The following is a 17,448-nucleotide window of genomic DNA, read 5'->3' on the forward strand; positions in this document are numbered from 1 at the left end:
CTACCTAACCCTAACCCTATGGAGGAAGAGCCAGCGACAAGCTGTCAACTCAACTCTCGCGTAGTTCTAACAAGCTAAAACAAGTAGGTTTAGCTCTAGCTAGCTAGGCTACGTTCACAAGCTAAGCCACAGCCCAAGCACCAGCAGAGATGCTAAACTTGCTAATATGTTCTGATTATTTGTCCATTGTCTCTACATTTGTATTTGTTGCGGACCTCTTACAATAATATTTTGGTTATGGGCATCCGTTATAAGCAGAGTGTACAGTGTCAAGTAGCAAGTCTAAATTATTTCAAACAACTTTGTTGTGGTGGTACTGGATCCAGATAGCTTGCTACCTTACGTAGCATAGCCAGCTAGCGCTTCGCTGCTTCTGAGTATAGTCTAGCCATAGATTGCAGTTTGTGTTACAACCTTTAATTGCTGTATGTAGCTTCTCAGTACTCAGTCAGATCAGACGATTTCAAGATTTTCGAATCAGACTCAGACAGGCCATTGCTTTTCAAATTGCATGTATCCAATTAGCTAGCTGTCAAGCTAGCTTGTATTGTAGAATAAAAAGATTGCTAGTATGGCGTCAGATACAAGTGATACAGAAGAATTCTACGATGCACCCGAAGACGTACATTTCACCCCCTCTCCCAAAGTGTAAGTAGCTATCGAAATTGAGCATTGTCTGTGTGATTTTTTAACGATAACGTTGTCATTTTTGTGTTCTGTTAACGGTAGTTGCTGTGATTAACAACATATGTTAGCTTGCAGGCTAGTACTTCCTGTATTAGCAAACCTTATTTGACAACACTAACCGACCCCCTATCCTAGTAGTGAAGTACAAGTGAAAATAAACCTCTTCATCGACATTTATGTTAACTTGTTTTGTAAAACGAGTATGGTCATTCTATTCGACAGTATCTTGCCTGTGAGTTAACGTCTTAGCACAGGTAGGCAAGTGTAAACAGGCAATTCGAGTCCTTTAATTAATTTCTTGAAACAATTTGTAACGTACACCTAATTTACAGGTTACAATTATGCCAGACCACAACATTTGCATTTTGTCTGCGAGTGTTATGGTGACTAAATGACTGCCTTAAATGTTTAGGTCTCCTGCTAAGTTTGTCCTTCCTTCAACCAAGGTATGTCATTCTTTGCGCTGACAGCCCTGCACGTTCTTCTCCATATCCATTTTTTGCATGACTAAAGTGAAAAGTGATGCTTTTTTTGTTTAATCATTAATTAAGATTGCCATTTGGAGTTTTATTGAGGTTAAAGTTAACAAAAAACACAGCTCTACTACTAGTTGTTTTCGTTTTTGTGAGAGGCCTATTCAATGTCCAGAACAGGGTAGCAAGTTTATCAATATATAAATATGAAGGCTGCAGTACATAGATTGAATTCATTGTAAGTCTTTCTGCACCTGTTTAAAGGGTCAGGTAGAAAATCCACCACAAGATGCAACTGTTGGGCCTGTCCTACCTGAGACGAGTCAGGATGATTCCCTTCAGGTACCAATCCCCTTTTCTTACTGTCTAATCCACATTCTCACACAGCCTTGTGATCTTGGTGCAGTGAATAGTAATGTGATAATAATTTCCTCTTTTTATTGTAAATTCTTTATAGTAAAAATGTTTTATTCCATTAACAACATTGAAAGACGTATAAGGATAGACCCTGTTCTGGATCATCTATTTCTCCTAGATCATCGACAGTATTATTGAGGAAAGCCAAAAGGAGAGTGGTGCAGGGGAGGCTCTGCCGTTGGGCGAGAAAGATGTTGACACAAGCCCAGAGTCAGAGCTGAGGAATGCAAGCCCAGCCGTCGTGATGCCTGAAGCTCCTGTGGAACCCCAGATGGTTACCGGGGAGCCAGACTGTGCCGCTGTGGAGCCTCAGCCTGCAGGGAGGAGCCCCGAACAGCCACAGGAAGAGGCAGAGCTGCAGGGGGCCTGTTCCATGGCTGTCCCAGCGAGCTCAGCGTCTGGGTCACAGGAGCATGCCCAGCCTCCAGACATCACTAGTGCCCTGGGCCAGAATCAGCCAGAACTACCAGACCTGCCAGACCTTCCCCGGGTGGCTGCAGATGGAGACAGGGAGCACAGACCGGCAGATATCCTGGACCACAAACCAGCCGAGTCAGACCACTCTGGACCATCCAAACCCCCACGGCAGTTCACTGTAGAACCTGACATTGTGGCCAGCACCAAGAAGCCCCCACCTTCACGCCCACCCCCTCCCAGCGGGGCTCCTCCTCCAAGACCCCCTCCCCCATCCCGCCCGGCGCTGCCACCCAGCAAGAAGTCCCAGGAGACTATGAGGCCAACCGGCCTTGAAGGTAAATAACACTGTGTTTGACTACAGCAGCACAAAAGCACAAAGTCAAGTGTACACAAGCTGATAAGTGCGTGTTTGAATTGTTCTTTTGGGGTCTGGAAAACTACATAGAACATGTGGCCGGACACAAAGACACATTCCATGTGGCCAGTAAGAACATTTACCCCCACATCAGTAGATTATTTTTATACCAGTGTTATACTGTTTGACCTATGCACTTTTTGTAAAGCTGTTTCTTGTAAGTCGCTTTGGATAAAAGTGTCTGCTAAAAGAATACTCGTAAATGTAATACTAGTTTATTAACAGTCAGTTAACCGTTGCCCCCTGCTTGCCAGTGTGTGCGGCTGAGCCAGCTGAAGCGATGGAGCCGCTGGGTCTGGTGTCTCCCAGCAGCACCGTGAGGAGCATCACCAAGGACCTGCAGCACTCTCTGGACCTGGCCAGTGCCACCAGTGGGGACAAGGTGGTGACAGCACAGGTCAGTGAGACACACCATACGCAACCACTGGCTGTTCCCTAGAAAGTAAAAAAATAAAAAATAACCTTCTAACAGTCCCGATTAGTATTGTGAGAGAATTAATAATAGTGTTTCTTTTCGCCTTTAGGAAAATGAGGACGAGCCAGCTTCTTCTGCCAGTGGGGGGGACACTCCAGGTCCTCAGCGCCCACGATCCGACTCTGGTAGAGAGCTGACCGATGAGGTAAAGGGCCCTGTATGATCCTCCCCCACCCATCTACCCATGAGCCACTCTGAAGACATTTCCATCATACCATGTCATTCTGGGGAACGTAGACCTTTCACCTTGTCCTGTTTGGGCGTCTGGTGACATCTAACAGGAAATCCTGGCGAGTGTAATGATCAAGAACCTGGACACTGGGGAGGAGATCCCTCTGATCCAGGCGGAGGAGAAGCTACCCACAGGGATCAACCCTCTCACCCTTCACATCATGAGGAGGACCAAGGAGTACATCACGTGAGCAACTCTCTCATTGCCTCACGTCTTAATGGGTCTCGACATATATTATTCATGTGTTTCAATCACATTTATTATTAAGTACAGCAGTCCTTTGCATGTTCATTCGAACAACTGTGAGTAAAGAATAGAATAGGATGAGCAGAATTCACTAAACACTTAGATACACATAGATACATCGCCAGCATCACTGTATTGCTTTATAAATGGCCAGACTGTAATATACGGGGGGGGGCCACTTTCCTCAGGCCTCCAAAGAAATCGGTTCCCCCTGTGTTCTCAGTTTTTAAAAGACTGGTGTATAGATGAAACTGTTTATACATAACGATTTTATATTTTATTTTTTATTTATATTTTTATTTTTTACTAAACCCACACCAGGAATTATGTTAGCCCCATCGCGAAACAAGAAAGAAAATAGTGTATTCTATTGTGTATGTATTCATATTGTAATTCAGACATTGATTTGAGCCCCACGACTGGATGGATTACTGAAATAGTGTTGCAAATAACCTAGACCCATGTCAGAATGTCAAAATGCAAAAACACAAGAATTTACATGTTGGGACTGGTCAAGCTCAGTTTGGGACGGTTCATTTTGCACTTCAGGACGGTACTGGGACAGTGAGGGGGAAAAAAAGTTAGTTGTGAGGCCTGCTTGGAACATTTTCCTGAGTCGTATTGTGTCTTTTGTGTTGTTTTCCCTCTCAGCAATGACGCAGCACAGTCAGATGACGACGACAAGGCTCAGGCTCCGCTCACAGACACCGACGGGGGCAAGTTAAAGCAGAAGACGTAAGATCTGGAGCGGCCATGTTTGCTTCTCTCTCTAATGGAAAGTGAGTCATAGTTTTGTCATCTCATCCCGGCTCTTTCCACCCCCCCCCCCCCCCACCACCCCCCTCCCCTCCAGTACACAACTGAAGAAGTTTCTGGGCAAGTCTGTGAAGAGGGCCAAGCACTTAGCGGAGGAGTACGGGGAGAAGGCAGTCAACAAGGTGAAGAGTGTCCGTGATGAAGGTAGGTGAACCCTCCAAGGCTGTATGCGCAAGTCTCCGTTCGTCGCTGTGAGGTGTCTGTGGACGGTCGCTCATTACAGGCTTGTTTCAGTCTTTCACACAGACCAGGACGACCCCTCCTCCAGCGATGACGAGGGCATGCCCTACACCAGACCTGCCAAGTTTAAGGCAGCCCACAGCTTCAAGGGCCCCTTTGACTTTGACCAGGTCAAGGTGGTCCAGGATCTGAGTGGAGAGCACATGGTGAGACATGGGCTCTGGTCTAGCAGATGTTTACTGTGAACAACAGGCCACAAGGATGCCTGATGTTTGTATGTTTCCTCATGAATGTGAGGCTGTGTCTGTATGAACCCCAGTAAACCCACCACCTCTCCCGTGCACGCAGGGTGCAGTGTGGACCATGAAGTTCTCTCACTGTGGCAGGCTGCTGGCCACAGCAGGCCAAGATAACGTGGTAAGAATCTGGGTCCTGAAAAATGCCTTTGACTACTTCAACAACATGAGGATAAAGTACAACACGGAAGGTAAATCCCGTTACTTTCAGTTCATCCAAAGCTGAGCTCTTTGAGCTTTTGCATCGTGCCTGCCGTTGACGTCAATAGGAAGGCATGTTCAGCAGGTTTTTAACAGGGCACCTCCCCCTGTTGTGTCCCTCCCAGGTCGTGTGTCGCCCTCTCCCTCTCAGGAAAGCTTGTGCTCCTCCAAGTCCGACACAGACGGTGGGGTGAGTCAGGTTAGGACAAGTCTCTATGCTACCAGAGGCTCATCAGAGGTTCATCTGTGCAACCTGCAGCCTCCTAGTTACACAGGCCCTTTGTTCGTTGATGAGGGCTTGGCTGGGAATGTTATTTTCCACCCAGTGTGTTCGGTTGGGTAAGACCTCGGGGTGCGTTGTGTGTTTTTCTAGATGAGCAGTGTTCCAGAGGACCCTGACACAGAGGACAGGAATGCCCCCTTCCGCCAAGTCCCCTTCTGCAAGTACAAAGGTCACACGGCTGACCTGCTGGACCTGTCTTGGTCAAAGGTCAGAGTTCACGGTCCCATCCCATCCTCATCCTCCCCTTCCTCATTCGCTCACACACGGGTCCTCATGTTTCCCTGTATTGTTCCTGTGATTCCAGAACTACTTCCTGCTCTCCTCTTCCATGGACAAGACGGTTAGACTGTGGCACATATCCAGGAGAGAGTGTCTATGCTGCTTCCAGCACATTGACTTTGTCACAGCCATCGCCTTCCATCCCAGAGTAAGGGCCTTGTATGGCTCTGCCACTCACCAAAGACATTTCTCCTTATGTTCTGCAGCTTGTCTATAAATGCTTCTATATTACGTATAACCGTATACGAATAAGTTCAATGTTATCTTATGTCCCTTGTTTATTTGTTTGGAAGTCATCTCTGTTTGACTGTTGTAAATGTGTGGCCTGGCGCAGGATGACAGGTACTTCCTGAGCGGCTCTCTGGATGGGAAGCTGCGTCTCTGGAACATTCCAGACAAGAAGGTGGCGCTGTGGAACGAGGTGGACGGCCAGACGCGCCTCATCACTGCTGCCAACTTCTGCCAAAACGGGAAGTATGCAGTCATCGGGACCTACGACGGGCGCTGCATCTTCTACGACACAGAGGTACCTAGCACCGCCCCCTGTCCATCGCTCTGCTGTTTCCAGGTGCTGCAGAAGGAGGTTTAAACTGGTCTCGACTTCCTTGAGCGCCATTCATTCTGGTTGACCATTTGTTTGGTGTGTTTCTTTCCCAGCGCCTGAAGTACCACACCCAGATTCACGTCCGGTCCACCAGAGGAAGAAACCGAGTCGGACGCAAAATCACCGGCATAGAGCCTCTCCCTGGAGAGAACAAGGTGTGTCCGCTCCCCCCGTGTCCTCCACCAAACACGGCTCTTAAACACGACAGACAGTTGGTGACAAATGATTTTTATCCTGCAGATTTTGGTGACGTCGAATGACTCCAGGATCCGCCTGTACGACCTGAGGGACCTGTCTCTGTCCATGAAGTACAAGGGCTACGTCAACAGCAGCAGTCAGATCAAGGCCAGCTTCAGGTGGGAACAGTTTCCTCTTCACTCAGGTCATGGGTGTCACCCAGAGTGAGTGTTCACCTGGGCTGATAATCTCGCTCTCTCTCTCTCTCCTGCAGCCACGACTACTCCTTCATTGTGAGCGGTTCAGAGGACAAGTATGTGTACATCTGGAGCACCTACCACGACCTGAGCAAGTTCACCTCAGTACGGCGAGACCGAAACGACTTCTGGGAGGGCATTAAAGGTAACTGGATAGAGTTCTGTGGAGTTCGACTGGCTCGCACTGAGGAAACCTGATCCCATCTCAGTTCCCCACCTCTTCATCCTTCTCTCTCCGTTTTTTTTTTAGCCCACAATGCAGTTGTCACATCAGCCATCTTTGCGCCCCACCCTGGCCTGATCGTTCCGCAGGAGGCCGGGGCAGAAAAGCCCGATGCTGAGTGCAAGAGCCTGGACTCCACAGACTCTGAGACCATTCCCTCAGGTAGGGGTTGGTGAATCCATCACTTCCTTCTCAAGACCATTAATGTATTGACTGTGCTGTAATCAAGAGAATAGAAAGTGGGATCAGTCATCCGTAGTGACCCTGGTTTCCCCTGTCCTCCTCAGGAGCCCTGAAGACTGATCACACAGAGGTCCTGCTCTCTGCCGACTTCACCGGCGCCATCAAAGTTTTCATCAACGTCAAGAAGTACTGAGCTCTTAAAAGGCCACGTCGAGGCATAGCCTTCCGCCGGAACTCACATATGGACCCGTCAGTACGTTTGTGTGTGTGTGTACAGTGAAGCCCCACCATGGACGCAGAGCTACCTGCTGCCAGCACTTCCAAACTAGCGTCCCCCTACCGGTGAGTGCTCTTGGAGGATCGATCGCCTGTCATCCTCAAGAGAACAGTGACCCAGCGTAGAGGAACGTGTCAATGTGGAGGAGGACGAAAAGGAGGACGTACATGGGGGGGGGGGGGGGGGGGTTATGGAAGAGGACTGGAAATGGAAGAAGCAACTCGTTGATATCCTGTCATTTCTTGTTTTTTTATGTTTCCTTTTTTTTTTTTTTACATGAATACTTGTGCACCTTAGATGGGGGCCTGTAAAACATTGTCTGTGTGTTACTGGAGCAGAACATGAACCTTAACCAATAAGCAGGATGAGGTGGATGATTGAGAGACACTGAGCCCTCTGTGTGCTTGTCAGAGTGTAAAGGGCACACTGTATCGCACCGCGAAAGCTCACAGCTTTTCCAGACGCCCTTCTCAGCAATCCTTGACGCAAAACATGACACTGTAATAATTGTTCAACGGTTAGCACTCAACTTACTTGTTAGAAATTGTTTTTCATTTCTTTGTTGGTGTTTGGTATGAAAATAAATGGAACCACTGATTTTAACATTTTGATTCACTTAACAGTAATAAAGTTAAAAAAAAGTGTTATATTGCATGAAATGCTCTTGATTCCCTGTTATGATTTCCAAGTTTAGATGAAAGGTACCTGAGGACAAATAACCTCAGGAGTGGAGATCTTTCATTTATTAGACTTTCCAATTACCAAACTGGAATCTGGACAACACAGACATCACCAAGAGGGATTTATCGTGAAATCTCAGGGACTGGTAGCAATAAACTGACTGAATGGAGTTTACAAACAAGCAATAAAACAAAACTGTACAAATAATGTTCAAACTTCATCATACAAAAATGTGCCAACTCTTGACTGGACCAGTCAGGAAATGGGTACAGGAGGGAGAACAAACAGCTGTCAGTCGGTCTGGAGAGCCAGTCCAAAGGTATTGTGGGAGAGAAGCATGTGGCTCTGCCTCAGTGAAGGGCCAGTCCATGGTGTTGCCTGGCTGCCTCAGAGCTAGAGGTGGGCAGGAGGGGGAGGGTGTGTGAGGTCCAAGGCTGAGGATCAGTGTTTGCTCTTCTTCGTCTTTTTGTGGGAGCGGTGTGGCGAGCGGGAACTTGACCGCCACACCTTCCTGGCAGGCGAGGGCGACCGTGACCTCTTTGACCTTTTGGGCGACTTGGACTTTGTTCTGTTGGACAGGAAGGAGGGAGAGGGAACGCGTCAATGCCCACACACAGGACAGCGCTCACAGAAAGGACACAGCAGTATAAAGCCCTGGACTTACTTGGAGGGGGAGTCGCCTCTGTACTTCTGAGTCCTCTCCTCCGAGTCTTTACTCCGCCCCCTGCTTCTGTCCCGGTCTTGACTTCTTCGGCGTGTCTCTCTGTCTCGTCCTTTCCCGCTCTCCTCCACCTTGTCCCTCCGCTCCTCCTTCTTGGAGCGTTCTTTAGACTTCTGTGCCGACCTTTCTTTCTTCTCCTGGTCGTCCTTGTCGAACTCCTTCAGGAGCCACGCAGCCCAGAACAGAGAGGAGGATGGGAGTTATAGTTTTGATTTCAAACACTTTCTAAAGGTGTGGTGTGGAGTGTATTGTAGCAGCAGCAGCAGAGACTCACCTTCTGCAGCAGCTTGTTCCTGTACGTGGCCACCTGTTGTTGCAAGTTGCCAGACTTCTTGGGTCTCTTCCCTGACTCCAGCTCATCTTGGAACTTCATAACCTTCACCTGTGGAAGGCGAGAATCTACACATCAGGCCGTTTGTGGTGGCAGAACCAATGCAATAGAACTCCCTACAAGAGTTGAATACGAGTCGATGGGCGTGTGGTGGGAAACACTACAAAACAGGTCGGGTGCGTTATCGGGGGCTGAGGTGGCAGGGCCGGGGGAGAGAGGGAGGGGGTGTGGAGGTGTAGGGTGTGGAGGTGTGGAGGTGTAGGGTATGGAGGTGTAGGGTGTGGAGGTGTAGGGTGTGGGGGCCGAGGGTGTGGAGGTGTAGGGTGTGGAGGTGTAGGGTGTGGAGGTGTAGGGTGTGGAGGTGTAGGGTGTGGAGGTGGGGGTGTGGAGGTGTGGGGGTGTGGAGGTGTAGGGTGTGGAGGTGTAGGGTGTGGGGGTGTAGGGTGTGGAGGTGTAGGGTGTGGAGGTGTAGGGTGTGGGGGTGTAGGGTGTGGAGGTGTAGGGTGTGGAGGTGTAGGGTGTGGGGGTGTAGGGTGTGGGGGTGTATGGTGTGGAGGTGTAGGGTGTGGAGGTGTAGGGTGTGGAGGTGTAGGGTGTAGGGTGTGGGGGTGTAGGGTGTGGGGGTGTAGGGTGTGGAGGTGTAGGGTGTGGAGGTGTAGGGTGTGGAGGGTGTGGAGGTGTAGGGTGTGGAGGTGTAGGGTGTGTAGGTGTAGGGTGTGGAGGTGTAGGGTGTGGAGGGTGTGGAGGTGTAGGGTGTGGAGGTGTAGGGTGTGGAGGTGTAGGGTGTGGAGGTGTAGGGTGTGGAGGGCGTGGGTGTGGAGGGTGTGGAGGTGTAGGGTGTGGAGGTGTAGGGTGTGGAGGTGTAGGGTGTGGAGGGTGTGGAGGTGTAGGGTGTGGAGGTGTAGGGTGTGGAGGTGTAGGGTGTGGAGGTGTAGGGTGTGGAGGTGTAGGGTGTGGGGGTGTGGAGGTGTGGGGGTGTGGAGGTGTAGGGTGTGGAGGTGTAGGGTGTGGAGGTGTAGGGTGTGGAGGTGTAGGGTGTGGGGGTGTAGGGTGTGGAGGTGTAGGGTGTGGAGGTGTAGGGTGTGGAGGTGTAGGGTGTGGGGGTGTAGGGTGTGGGGGTGTATGGTGTGGAGGTGTAGGGTGTGGAGGTGTAGGGTGTGGAGGTGTAGGGTGTAGGGTGTGGGGGTGTAGGGTGTGGGGGTGTAGGGTGTGGAGGTGTAGGGTGTGGAGGTGTAGGGTGTGGAGGTGTAGGGTGTGGAGGGTGTGGGTGTGGAGGTGTAGGGTGTGGAGGTGTAGGGTGTGGAGGTGTAGGGTGTGGAGGGTGTGGAGGTGTAGGGTGTGGAGGTGTAGGGTGTGGAGGTGTAGGGTGTGGAGGTGTAGGGTGTGAAGGGTGTGGAGGGTGTGGAGGTGTAGGGTGTGGAGGTGTAGGGTGTGGAGGGTGTGGAGGTGTAGGGTGTGGAGGTGTAGGGTGTGGAGGTGTAGCTGTAGGGTGTGGAGGTGTAGGGTGTGGTGTGGAGGTGTAGGGTGTGGAGGTGTAGGGTGTGGAGGTGTAGGGTGTGGAGGTGTAGGGTGTGGAGGTGTAGGGTGTGGAGGTGTATGCTTGCCTCCAGCTCCCGCAGTCGGCTCCTCTTGCTCTCGGACATCTGGAAGCTGCTCAGCGAGCTCTTGAAGTCGACGCTGTCGTACTTGGATGGACTGGACGAGTCGTCGCTGCTGTCCTCCTCCGAATCCCTGTCCCCATCCTTGGTGTTACCACTGTCAGAGACATAACAGGGTCATTAGATTCACGTATATTCATGTGTTCATGTCATTCAGATTTACTAAAGGAAGGCCATCTGCTGGACAGACTCTTTGGTGTACATGTCTGCCTAGAGGTGAACATTTAACATTTACATTTTTAGTCATTTAGCAGACGCTCTTATCCAGAGCGACTTACAGTAAGTACAGGGACATTCCCCCCGAAGCAAGTAGGGTGAAGTGCCTTGCCCAAGGACACAACGTCATTTGGCACGGCTGGGAATCGAACTGGCAACCTTCAGATTACTAGCCCGACTCCCTCACCGCTCAGCCACCTGACTCCTGCCACCTGACTCCCCGAAGAGAAAGCAAACGCTACCCACCTTGCATTCCTTTCATCCCCAGAGTCTCGCTCGCCCACGGTGTCCCATTTCGATTCAGTCTTGGCTGGAAGAGGAAGAGGCAGGATTAACCAGGCTGTGGGATGGGAACAGCTGAAAAGGATCAGTACAGATGAATACAGGGGTTTCCAGCACGGTACCTAGGGGCAAAGCCTCAGCATCATCCACCCTCTCCCACTTAGAAAGAGCCACCTTGGAGTGAAGGGCGTTTCTGCTGTCGTCCACTGGAAGAGGCAAACAGAACTCGAATCAAGCCCACACCACACTTTAAAAGGCCTTCATTTGTACGCGACGGAAGGTGAACCTACGAGGCATTCCATCAATGTCATCTATGGGGACCCCCAGGGGCACCCCGTCTATGTCGTCCACAGGAACCCCGTCCAGGGAGGAGGGGTCCCAGCCCAGGGGGCAGCCGTCCAGGTCATCCAGGGGGGCTCCGTCCAGGGGGGCTCCGTCTAGCGCCAGCCCGTCCAACGGAGCTCCGTCCAGGTCAGGGGACTCCACCTGGGGGAGGGAGGGAAAGCAGTCACCACCCTCTCTCTCTCCCTCTCATGCCTGCCCACAGCTACAGGCTGGTCACCGCCGCACTGGGTGCTGTCACTTCAGTGGGCATCTATGGAGGACGGTAGGGCGTGGTCGTGCTCACCTCTGGTCGGACGATCACCTCCTCTCCGGCTTTCACCAGACCCAGGAAGATGTTCTGCAGCTGGATCAGGTAGGACTCGGGGTAGATGGCCCAGTCTTCCCAGGCCCTGAAGCAGCACATTATCTTTTGCTGAGGAGGAAAGACAAACACAGATGCATGGGAACAGATTTGCGCTGTGAAAGTCAATAGTCAGGACCTGTCAGACGGATAACCACTGCTTACCTTGAACTGTTCAGCTTGCAGTCTGGCTTGGATGTTCCTGTAGGCTTCACTAATGTCCCCAAATATCTGTGGCAACTTTGTCTCAAAGCTGAAAAGAAGGCAAAGGCATGCAAAATTTAGTAATAATACAACCATACCACAATATGAATTAAATATGTAGTCCGGGGAAATACATGACAGCTTAAACTTACAATTTGCGATAATAGGAGGCATTGGAAACCTTGGCACAGGAGTTGTATAAGATGTCTGACACCAGATATAATCTGGCAATCTGAAGGAGTAAATATAGATGTTAGTGAGAGGTGCATGATGTAGCTTAAGTCCCGAACAGGGAAATCAACAGGAACGAGACTTGGTGTGATAAAAGAGCTGTCAAAATCTACCTTCTTCTGCAAGGGCGTTTGGAGAAGAGAGAGTGATTCAGCGATACAGCCCACCACCTCCTCTGCAGCCTCTGCCCTCTCCAGGCAGAACAGCATTGCGTCGCCAACCTCATCCCTCCGAGGACTAAGCCCCCTCAGCAGGGTCTCCAGCCTCTCTCTGTGTCTGGGGGTGCAAACACAGAACGACGGTCTCGACAAGGTTCACAGTCAGATGGCTGAGCGGTTAGGGAATCGGGCTTTTACTCAGAAGTTTGCCGGTTCGTGCAAAATGACTTTGTGTCCTTGGGCAAGGCACTTAACCTTACTTGCCTCGGGGGGGAATGTCCCTGTACTTACTGTAAGTCGCTCTGGATAAGAGCGTAAAGATAAGAGCTCTGGATAAGAGCGTCTGCTAAATGACCAAAATGTGAAAAATGTAAATTGTGTGGACACGCGAGCGTCCCTGAGCGCTCCCTCCCACTCCAGCAGAGGGCACTCACTCAGCCTTCAGCTGCCCCTTCTTCAGCTCCTCCTCTTCCTGGGACGCGGCCTCGTCCTCCTCCGCCCCCTCCTCGTCTCCGTGGAGATAGGGGTTCAGCAGGGGGGGCCTCCAGATGGAGCCCCCCCGGAACATTCGGAAGTCCGTGGTCCTCCACTCGCTGGGGGACTCGCCCTGGGGAGGGGGGGACAGAGGAACGGGTGTGAGGCAGGACAGGGATATGGGGTCCTCACCGAGGAGGAGAGAGGCAGGGAGAAAGAACCTACCTGGAGAATGGAGTACAGTTTCCAGCGGTAGTACACGTGATCTTGGCTCTTGTTGTCAAACAGGAAGCTAAAAATAAAACAATCAATAGATATCAGATGGGTGTACACATTTTTTGGCCAGGTGTGAAACGGTCAACATCGGAGAAGAGCGAGAGGAGAGAGAGAAGACCGTACCGGAAGTCTGGGCTGTTCTTCTCTTTGCTCATGATAATGGCTTCAAACATTGGCCCCTCACGCACCACAAACTCTATCATCCGGTGAATGAGGCCCAACAGATTCCTGTGGAGTAGAAGCAGAGTTGATCAGAGGCTCGAACCTCCTAGAGCTTCGGTCTGGTTTGTGAAACACAAAGCCATGTACCAAGGGATCGCTGTCCCTCAACTCTCACTGTCACAGCCTGATAGAAGCCTCACTGTTGTGTGTTTGTATACAGAGAATAGACGTAAATACCTAATGAGCATCTATACTAAAAACAAGCCCACATGCAGTGTTACAGCTCATGTCATGTGTCTCTACCAGTATTGCAAATTGATTCCCCCTTCTGTCCCTAAATCATTGTTTGGATTGAATCAGAGTGGCACTGTTAGTGATGGTGACAGCGTTACTTACTACGATAAGATGCTACGGAAATTGATCAAAATAATCCATCTGCCTTCTTGCTGTATCTGTCTGCAGTGTCTCAACCAACTTGGATGTTAGCCATGGTTGATGCTGATGCTTGCAGAGTTCAGCACTCAATTATGAATGCAAGCTCTGGCCATGCCAAACTAATATCATTTCTAATTCCCTAACTATATGTTTATACTGTATATACTATACAAGACTTAATGGATGTTATCTATAACGAGGCCAGGAGCCTCTCTATAAGTCAGAAGGTGTTTGCAGTCCTAATACACAGGGATTCCCAATGCCTTGAACAGACGCCATGTCGCCAATAAGACCCTTTGACAATGGCTTGATGCAGACCAGTTAAAACACATCTACACACTAAGAAGCACATGAAGATGGTTACACTGTACGCTGCCCTGTCAACTCCCATTAGTCCAGGCCAGGTGTAGGACTTAGGCCCCTGGGTCTTGCTGCTGCTAACATACTGTGTACACAGGAACAGTGGAGCTGCAGAGCCGCTGTTCACTAACACAGCTGTGTGAGAAGGGCTGGTCAGTCGTAAGGAGCAGTAGTAAGAATGGATAGAGAGTGTGTACCTTTCTGTTGGGATAACCACTTTGACTACGGCTTCGGACAGAGTCTGTTCGTGAAGTCAAATCAAATAGTGAAGATATGAAAGAGTGAGTATAAATACAGGTGAAACACTGCAGGATACATACAGCATAGAAAACGACTACAGCATTAAAAGCTACAACTATTTCTGAATGGGGGAAAATGTCTTGTTCGACACAGTACTACATAGCACACCCTTTTCATACTATTTTATATACAAAATAATCCCACCCTCCATTATAGTTACAGCTATTGGGATTACGTAATGCACTGGTAAACTACGTCATAACACAGGTTGAGTCAAACACCTCTGGAATTGTACACATTGCTTTTCCCTAAACTGAAAACGTGAGCTTTCTAGTGCTGAGAATGAATTCATAAAATAAATCTATACACCTACCACAGGACAAACCAACTGGACTGAAACAAAACAGAAAATGTGAAACAGAACGGTGATGCCAAGGACTGATCCAGCCTTTAGCTCATGGATCTGTGAGCAATTCTGAATTCCAGGTCAAACTTTTAAGTCCAGTTTGGTCATTCTGTGATAAATGTATAGCTGCTAGGTTAGACACTCCTCACACTTTACCACGGGTCTTTACTACAGAATAAAAAAGACATGTTTCAGAGAGCCATGCACACACCCTAGAGTAAAGAGGATGGTACCTTGTCAAACTCCTCCTTCGACCTGCCCCAGGGCTTGGTGAAGTCGTTACGGAAGCGATCTCTGGGCTGAGCATTAAAGGGCAGACCAGAAGGGGGTGGAGGAGTGGCCATTTTGAGAACCCCTATGGGCGTGTAGAGAGGCTGGGGAGGGATCCGAACCGCTTTCCCCCATCCCAGTTTCATTTCGAAACCCATAACTGTTTTACCTGTGGCAACAAACAAACAAAAAAGGCTCCATTAGGACTCCGTTATAACCCGACTGACTGAACACGCGGCGTTACAGACATAAAGGGTGTATTTCGTAAAGCGTTTGTAAAGGCTCACCGTCGAGTGCAGCCAGAGCTCGCTCAGCGTCTTTCCTGGTCATGAAGGCCACAAAGCCTCTGTTGGTGACTCTGGTGCGCTCCTCGTCCGTGCGAGGCCACATGATCTTCACGCTCGCCAGCGGGCCGTACTTGCCAAACTCTTTGCAGAGCATCTCCTCATTCATCTGAGGTATCATGGGTGTGATGTTAGCACAATCGCCCCCCCCCCAAAACATTCAAACACATGCTGGATAATTAATTCGTTATTTTCCTTGATTTACCTTTGGATTAATGCAGCCAATGTAAAGGTTGGTTGTGTTTGGCACTGCTGGGTCATCATCAAATACTGATAGAAACATTGGAAGGAGACATATTGAAGCTTGAAAGTGGACTTGTGCAACACAACCAATGTGTGCTAAATGACTAAATGTGTACATATTTAAAGCTTCAAGCCATTTTCACTGCGGGACAGGTTGAAATCTCACTTGATCGACGGGATAATGGTAGTTCCACATCTCCATATCCACCTCCAGGTTCATTTTTCTTTCGTTTGTACCTTTCTTCACGCTCTTCTTGTATTCTGACAAAAGATTGTTATTTTCAAAACAAACATGCAAAAAACACATACCAAGACATAACATTACACAACAGAGACCATAAAATAACATACTGTTTAAGTTCTTCTTTAAAAAGTTCAAGGTTGCTCTTTTTCTTCTCCTCTGTCTTCTTTTTAGTATTCTGTAAACAAACATTGACAAATATTAAAGAGTACAGATATTAAAGACTAAATTTAAAGGCTTAACGCATTTGTTCAACCTGGGTGTTTCCAAGGAAACTCACAGGCCTTCGGAAATCGGATTGCACAGGTGAGACATTCTGTGGCACAAACTTGGTGGACGGTCTGTAAAGCTTGTTCTTCTTCACCTCTGCTGCTTCCTCTTCTGTAAAAACAAACAACAAACAACAACAAAACAGCATTCATGAGATGAAACTCAGTTGCAGATGCTCAGACCAGCCGGTAGGCAATATTTCTGCTCACCTTTAGTAGCATTCACGATTCCTCCACGAACAAAGGTTTTCACCCCACTCTTGTCATTAGTGTCAAACGATGCTAGGAATTCCTCAAAAACTTCAGCTGCTTTTTCTTGTTCCTGATAATGACATTTACATTTTAGACACAAATAAGGCAAGCATTGTTACCATTCTTATTATTGCCTCCATTTCAGGATTTCATACCTTTTTCTTGTGATCTTCTTGTTCTTTCTTTGTTAAACTTCTTTTGACACTGACAGGTTTACCTTTTTTGTCTGCCATGCTCAGTCTGGAAGAGAAATAATAACCAATATTTCAGATCCATAATGCCAATAACTGTTATTTTCTCCCAGACACAGACGCACGTTCGCAGGCCAAATACACGCACACGTACAACCCGTAACTCTCTCTGTGTTTGTCAATGTGTGTGTCTCTCTCTCACACGCACAGACACACACACACACATACATACACACACACCTACATACACACACACACACAATAACTATGATGTTTGTTTACAGTGACCGTTGCTAACTGTTGTATTATTAAGATGTTTATCTTCTTACTTTGTTAACTACATCGCAAACCTAGACTTTCATTGAGGTTAATGGATCCAATGAAACGGTTGTGGCTAAAGGAGCAAGAGTGGCCTAGCTAGCGAGGGTGGCTAGTTACTACTAGCTAGCTAGCTAGCTAGCCACTGAAGTGCAAGCCTTTGCAGCACATTAGCTAGCCCGCTAGTGTTCATTAGCTAACGTTGGTTAGCTAGCCAACACGTTAGTACATGTTTATTTTACATCTAATATGCGAAATGCACTGGTTATGCACTAGACTGAAAGTTTCACATTTCTTACCCTTAGAAGTGTTCAATGCGTTTATTATTGCTCCACCATTTTCATTACGACAAAAATGGACATCGCGGAAAAATGATGTCAACACAACCTAGCCAATGAACGAAAGAAACGAGCCGCTGAAGCGTATGTCGCTTTGGTTAAGGATGCCCAAACAGCCCTGCGGTGACGCCTGCAAGTCACTCCTTGATGGTTAAGGATTAGGTGGATTTTAGTCTAATATGAGGGAAGATGAGTGAATTAAGCCATGTTTAATTCAGAGATAACTGGATCACAAGAATAGAAGTGTAAGGTGAGGTGATTACATTTTCACATAGTGAAAGCCACTTTTACTTCAATATAGCTGTTACTGTCTGTCCACAATTT

At 48.6% G+C, this 17,448-nt stretch overlaps 2 protein-coding genes across 4 annotated transcripts; one reads left to right on the forward strand and one right to left on the reverse strand.

The window, feature by feature from the left end:
* Positions 1 to 94: 94 nt before the first annotated feature.
* wdr44 (WD repeat domain 44) lies at positions 95 to 7,782 on the forward strand. 2 transcript variants are annotated; one of them, XM_067256822.1, is made up of 20 exons: positions 95 to 648; positions 1,100 to 1,133; positions 1,425 to 1,502; positions 1,696 to 2,329; positions 2,664 to 2,806; positions 2,934 to 3,029; positions 3,166 to 3,302; positions 4,014 to 4,097; positions 4,216 to 4,322; positions 4,413 to 4,564; positions 4,707 to 4,845; positions 4,981 to 5,054; positions 5,229 to 5,345; positions 5,443 to 5,565; positions 5,752 to 5,943; positions 6,075 to 6,176; positions 6,262 to 6,377; positions 6,473 to 6,600; positions 6,706 to 6,840; positions 6,966 to 7,782. In XM_067256822.1, the coding sequence occupies exons 1-20, from the start codon at positions 572 to 574 to the stop codon at positions 7,052 to 7,054; spliced, it is 2,757 nt and encodes a 918-aa protein (XP_067112923.1). In that variant the 5' UTR covers positions 95 to 571; the 3' UTR covers positions 7,055 to 7,782. The 2 variants fall into 2 exon arrangements, with proteins under 2 accessions (XP_067112923.1, XP_067112924.1); XM_067256823.1 differs by having other exon boundaries at positions 4,981 to 5,045.
* Positions 7,783 to 7,859: 77 nt separating this feature from the next.
* zgc:163098 (uncharacterized protein LOC100037380 homolog) lies at positions 7,860 to 17,153 on the reverse strand. 2 transcript variants are annotated; one of them, XM_067256824.1, is made up of 24 exons: positions 17,086 to 17,153; positions 16,433 to 16,517; positions 16,236 to 16,347; positions 16,037 to 16,137; positions 15,867 to 15,934; positions 15,682 to 15,776; positions 15,478 to 15,542; positions 15,216 to 15,381; positions 14,892 to 15,097; positions 14,210 to 14,253; positions 13,179 to 13,283; positions 13,005 to 13,071; positions 12,740 to 12,912; positions 12,261 to 12,423; positions 12,069 to 12,148; positions 11,878 to 11,965; positions 11,656 to 11,784; positions 11,318 to 11,513; positions 11,150 to 11,233; positions 10,992 to 11,055; positions 10,476 to 10,626; positions 8,815 to 8,922; positions 8,484 to 8,698; positions 7,860 to 8,387 (listed from the first exon to the last, which is right to left on the reverse strand). In XM_067256824.1, the coding sequence occupies exons 2-24, from the start codon at positions 16,508 to 16,510 to the stop codon at positions 8,261 to 8,263; spliced, it is 2,685 nt and encodes an 894-aa protein (XP_067112925.1). In that variant the 5' UTR covers positions 16,511 to 16,517; positions 17,086 to 17,153; the 3' UTR covers positions 7,860 to 8,260. The 2 variants fall into 2 exon arrangements, with proteins under 2 accessions (XP_067112925.1, XP_067112926.1); XM_067256825.1 differs by lacking the exons at positions 14,210 to 14,253; positions 15,216 to 15,381; positions 15,478 to 15,542; ... (4 more) ...; positions 16,433 to 16,517; positions 17,086 to 17,153 and having other exon boundaries at positions 14,892 to 15,089.
* Positions 17,154 to 17,448: the final 295 nt, after the last annotated feature.

Source organism: Osmerus mordax, chromosome 19 (assembly GCF_038355195.1).
Source record: "Osmerus mordax isolate fOsmMor3 chromosome 19, fOsmMor3.pri, whole genome shotgun sequence".
Taxonomy (NCBI): Eukaryota; Metazoa; Chordata; class Actinopteri; order Osmeriformes; family Osmeridae; genus Osmerus; species Osmerus mordax.

Excerpts from the sequence above, each read along its gene's own strand:
- wdr44 (XM_067256822.1), top strand. The coding sequence starts at position 572 with ATGGCGTCAGATACAAGTGATACAGAAGAATTCTACGATGCACCCGAA. Across the intron at positions 2,330-2,663 it reads GAGGCCAACCGGCCTTGAAG|TGTGTGCGGCTGAGCCAGCT; the intron begins GTAAATAACACT and ends CCTGCTTGCCAG. Across the intron at positions 6,841-6,965 it reads CTCTGAGACCATTCCCTCAG|GAGCCCTGAAGACTGATCAC; the intron begins GTAGGGGTTGGT and ends TGTCCTCCTCAG.
- zgc:163098 (XM_067256824.1), bottom strand. The coding sequence starts at position 16,510 with ATGGCAGACAAAAAAGGTAAACCTGTCAGTGTCAAAAGAAGTTTAACA. Across the intron at positions 13,072-13,178 it reads AAGAACAGCCCAGACTTCCG|CTTCCTGTTTGACAACAAGA; the intron begins GTACGGTCTTCT and ends TTTTATTTTTAG. Across the intron at positions 11,785-11,877 it reads TGCAAGCTGAACAGTTCAAG|CAAAAGATAATGTGCTGCTT; the intron begins GTAAGCAGTGGT and ends TTTCCTCCTCAG.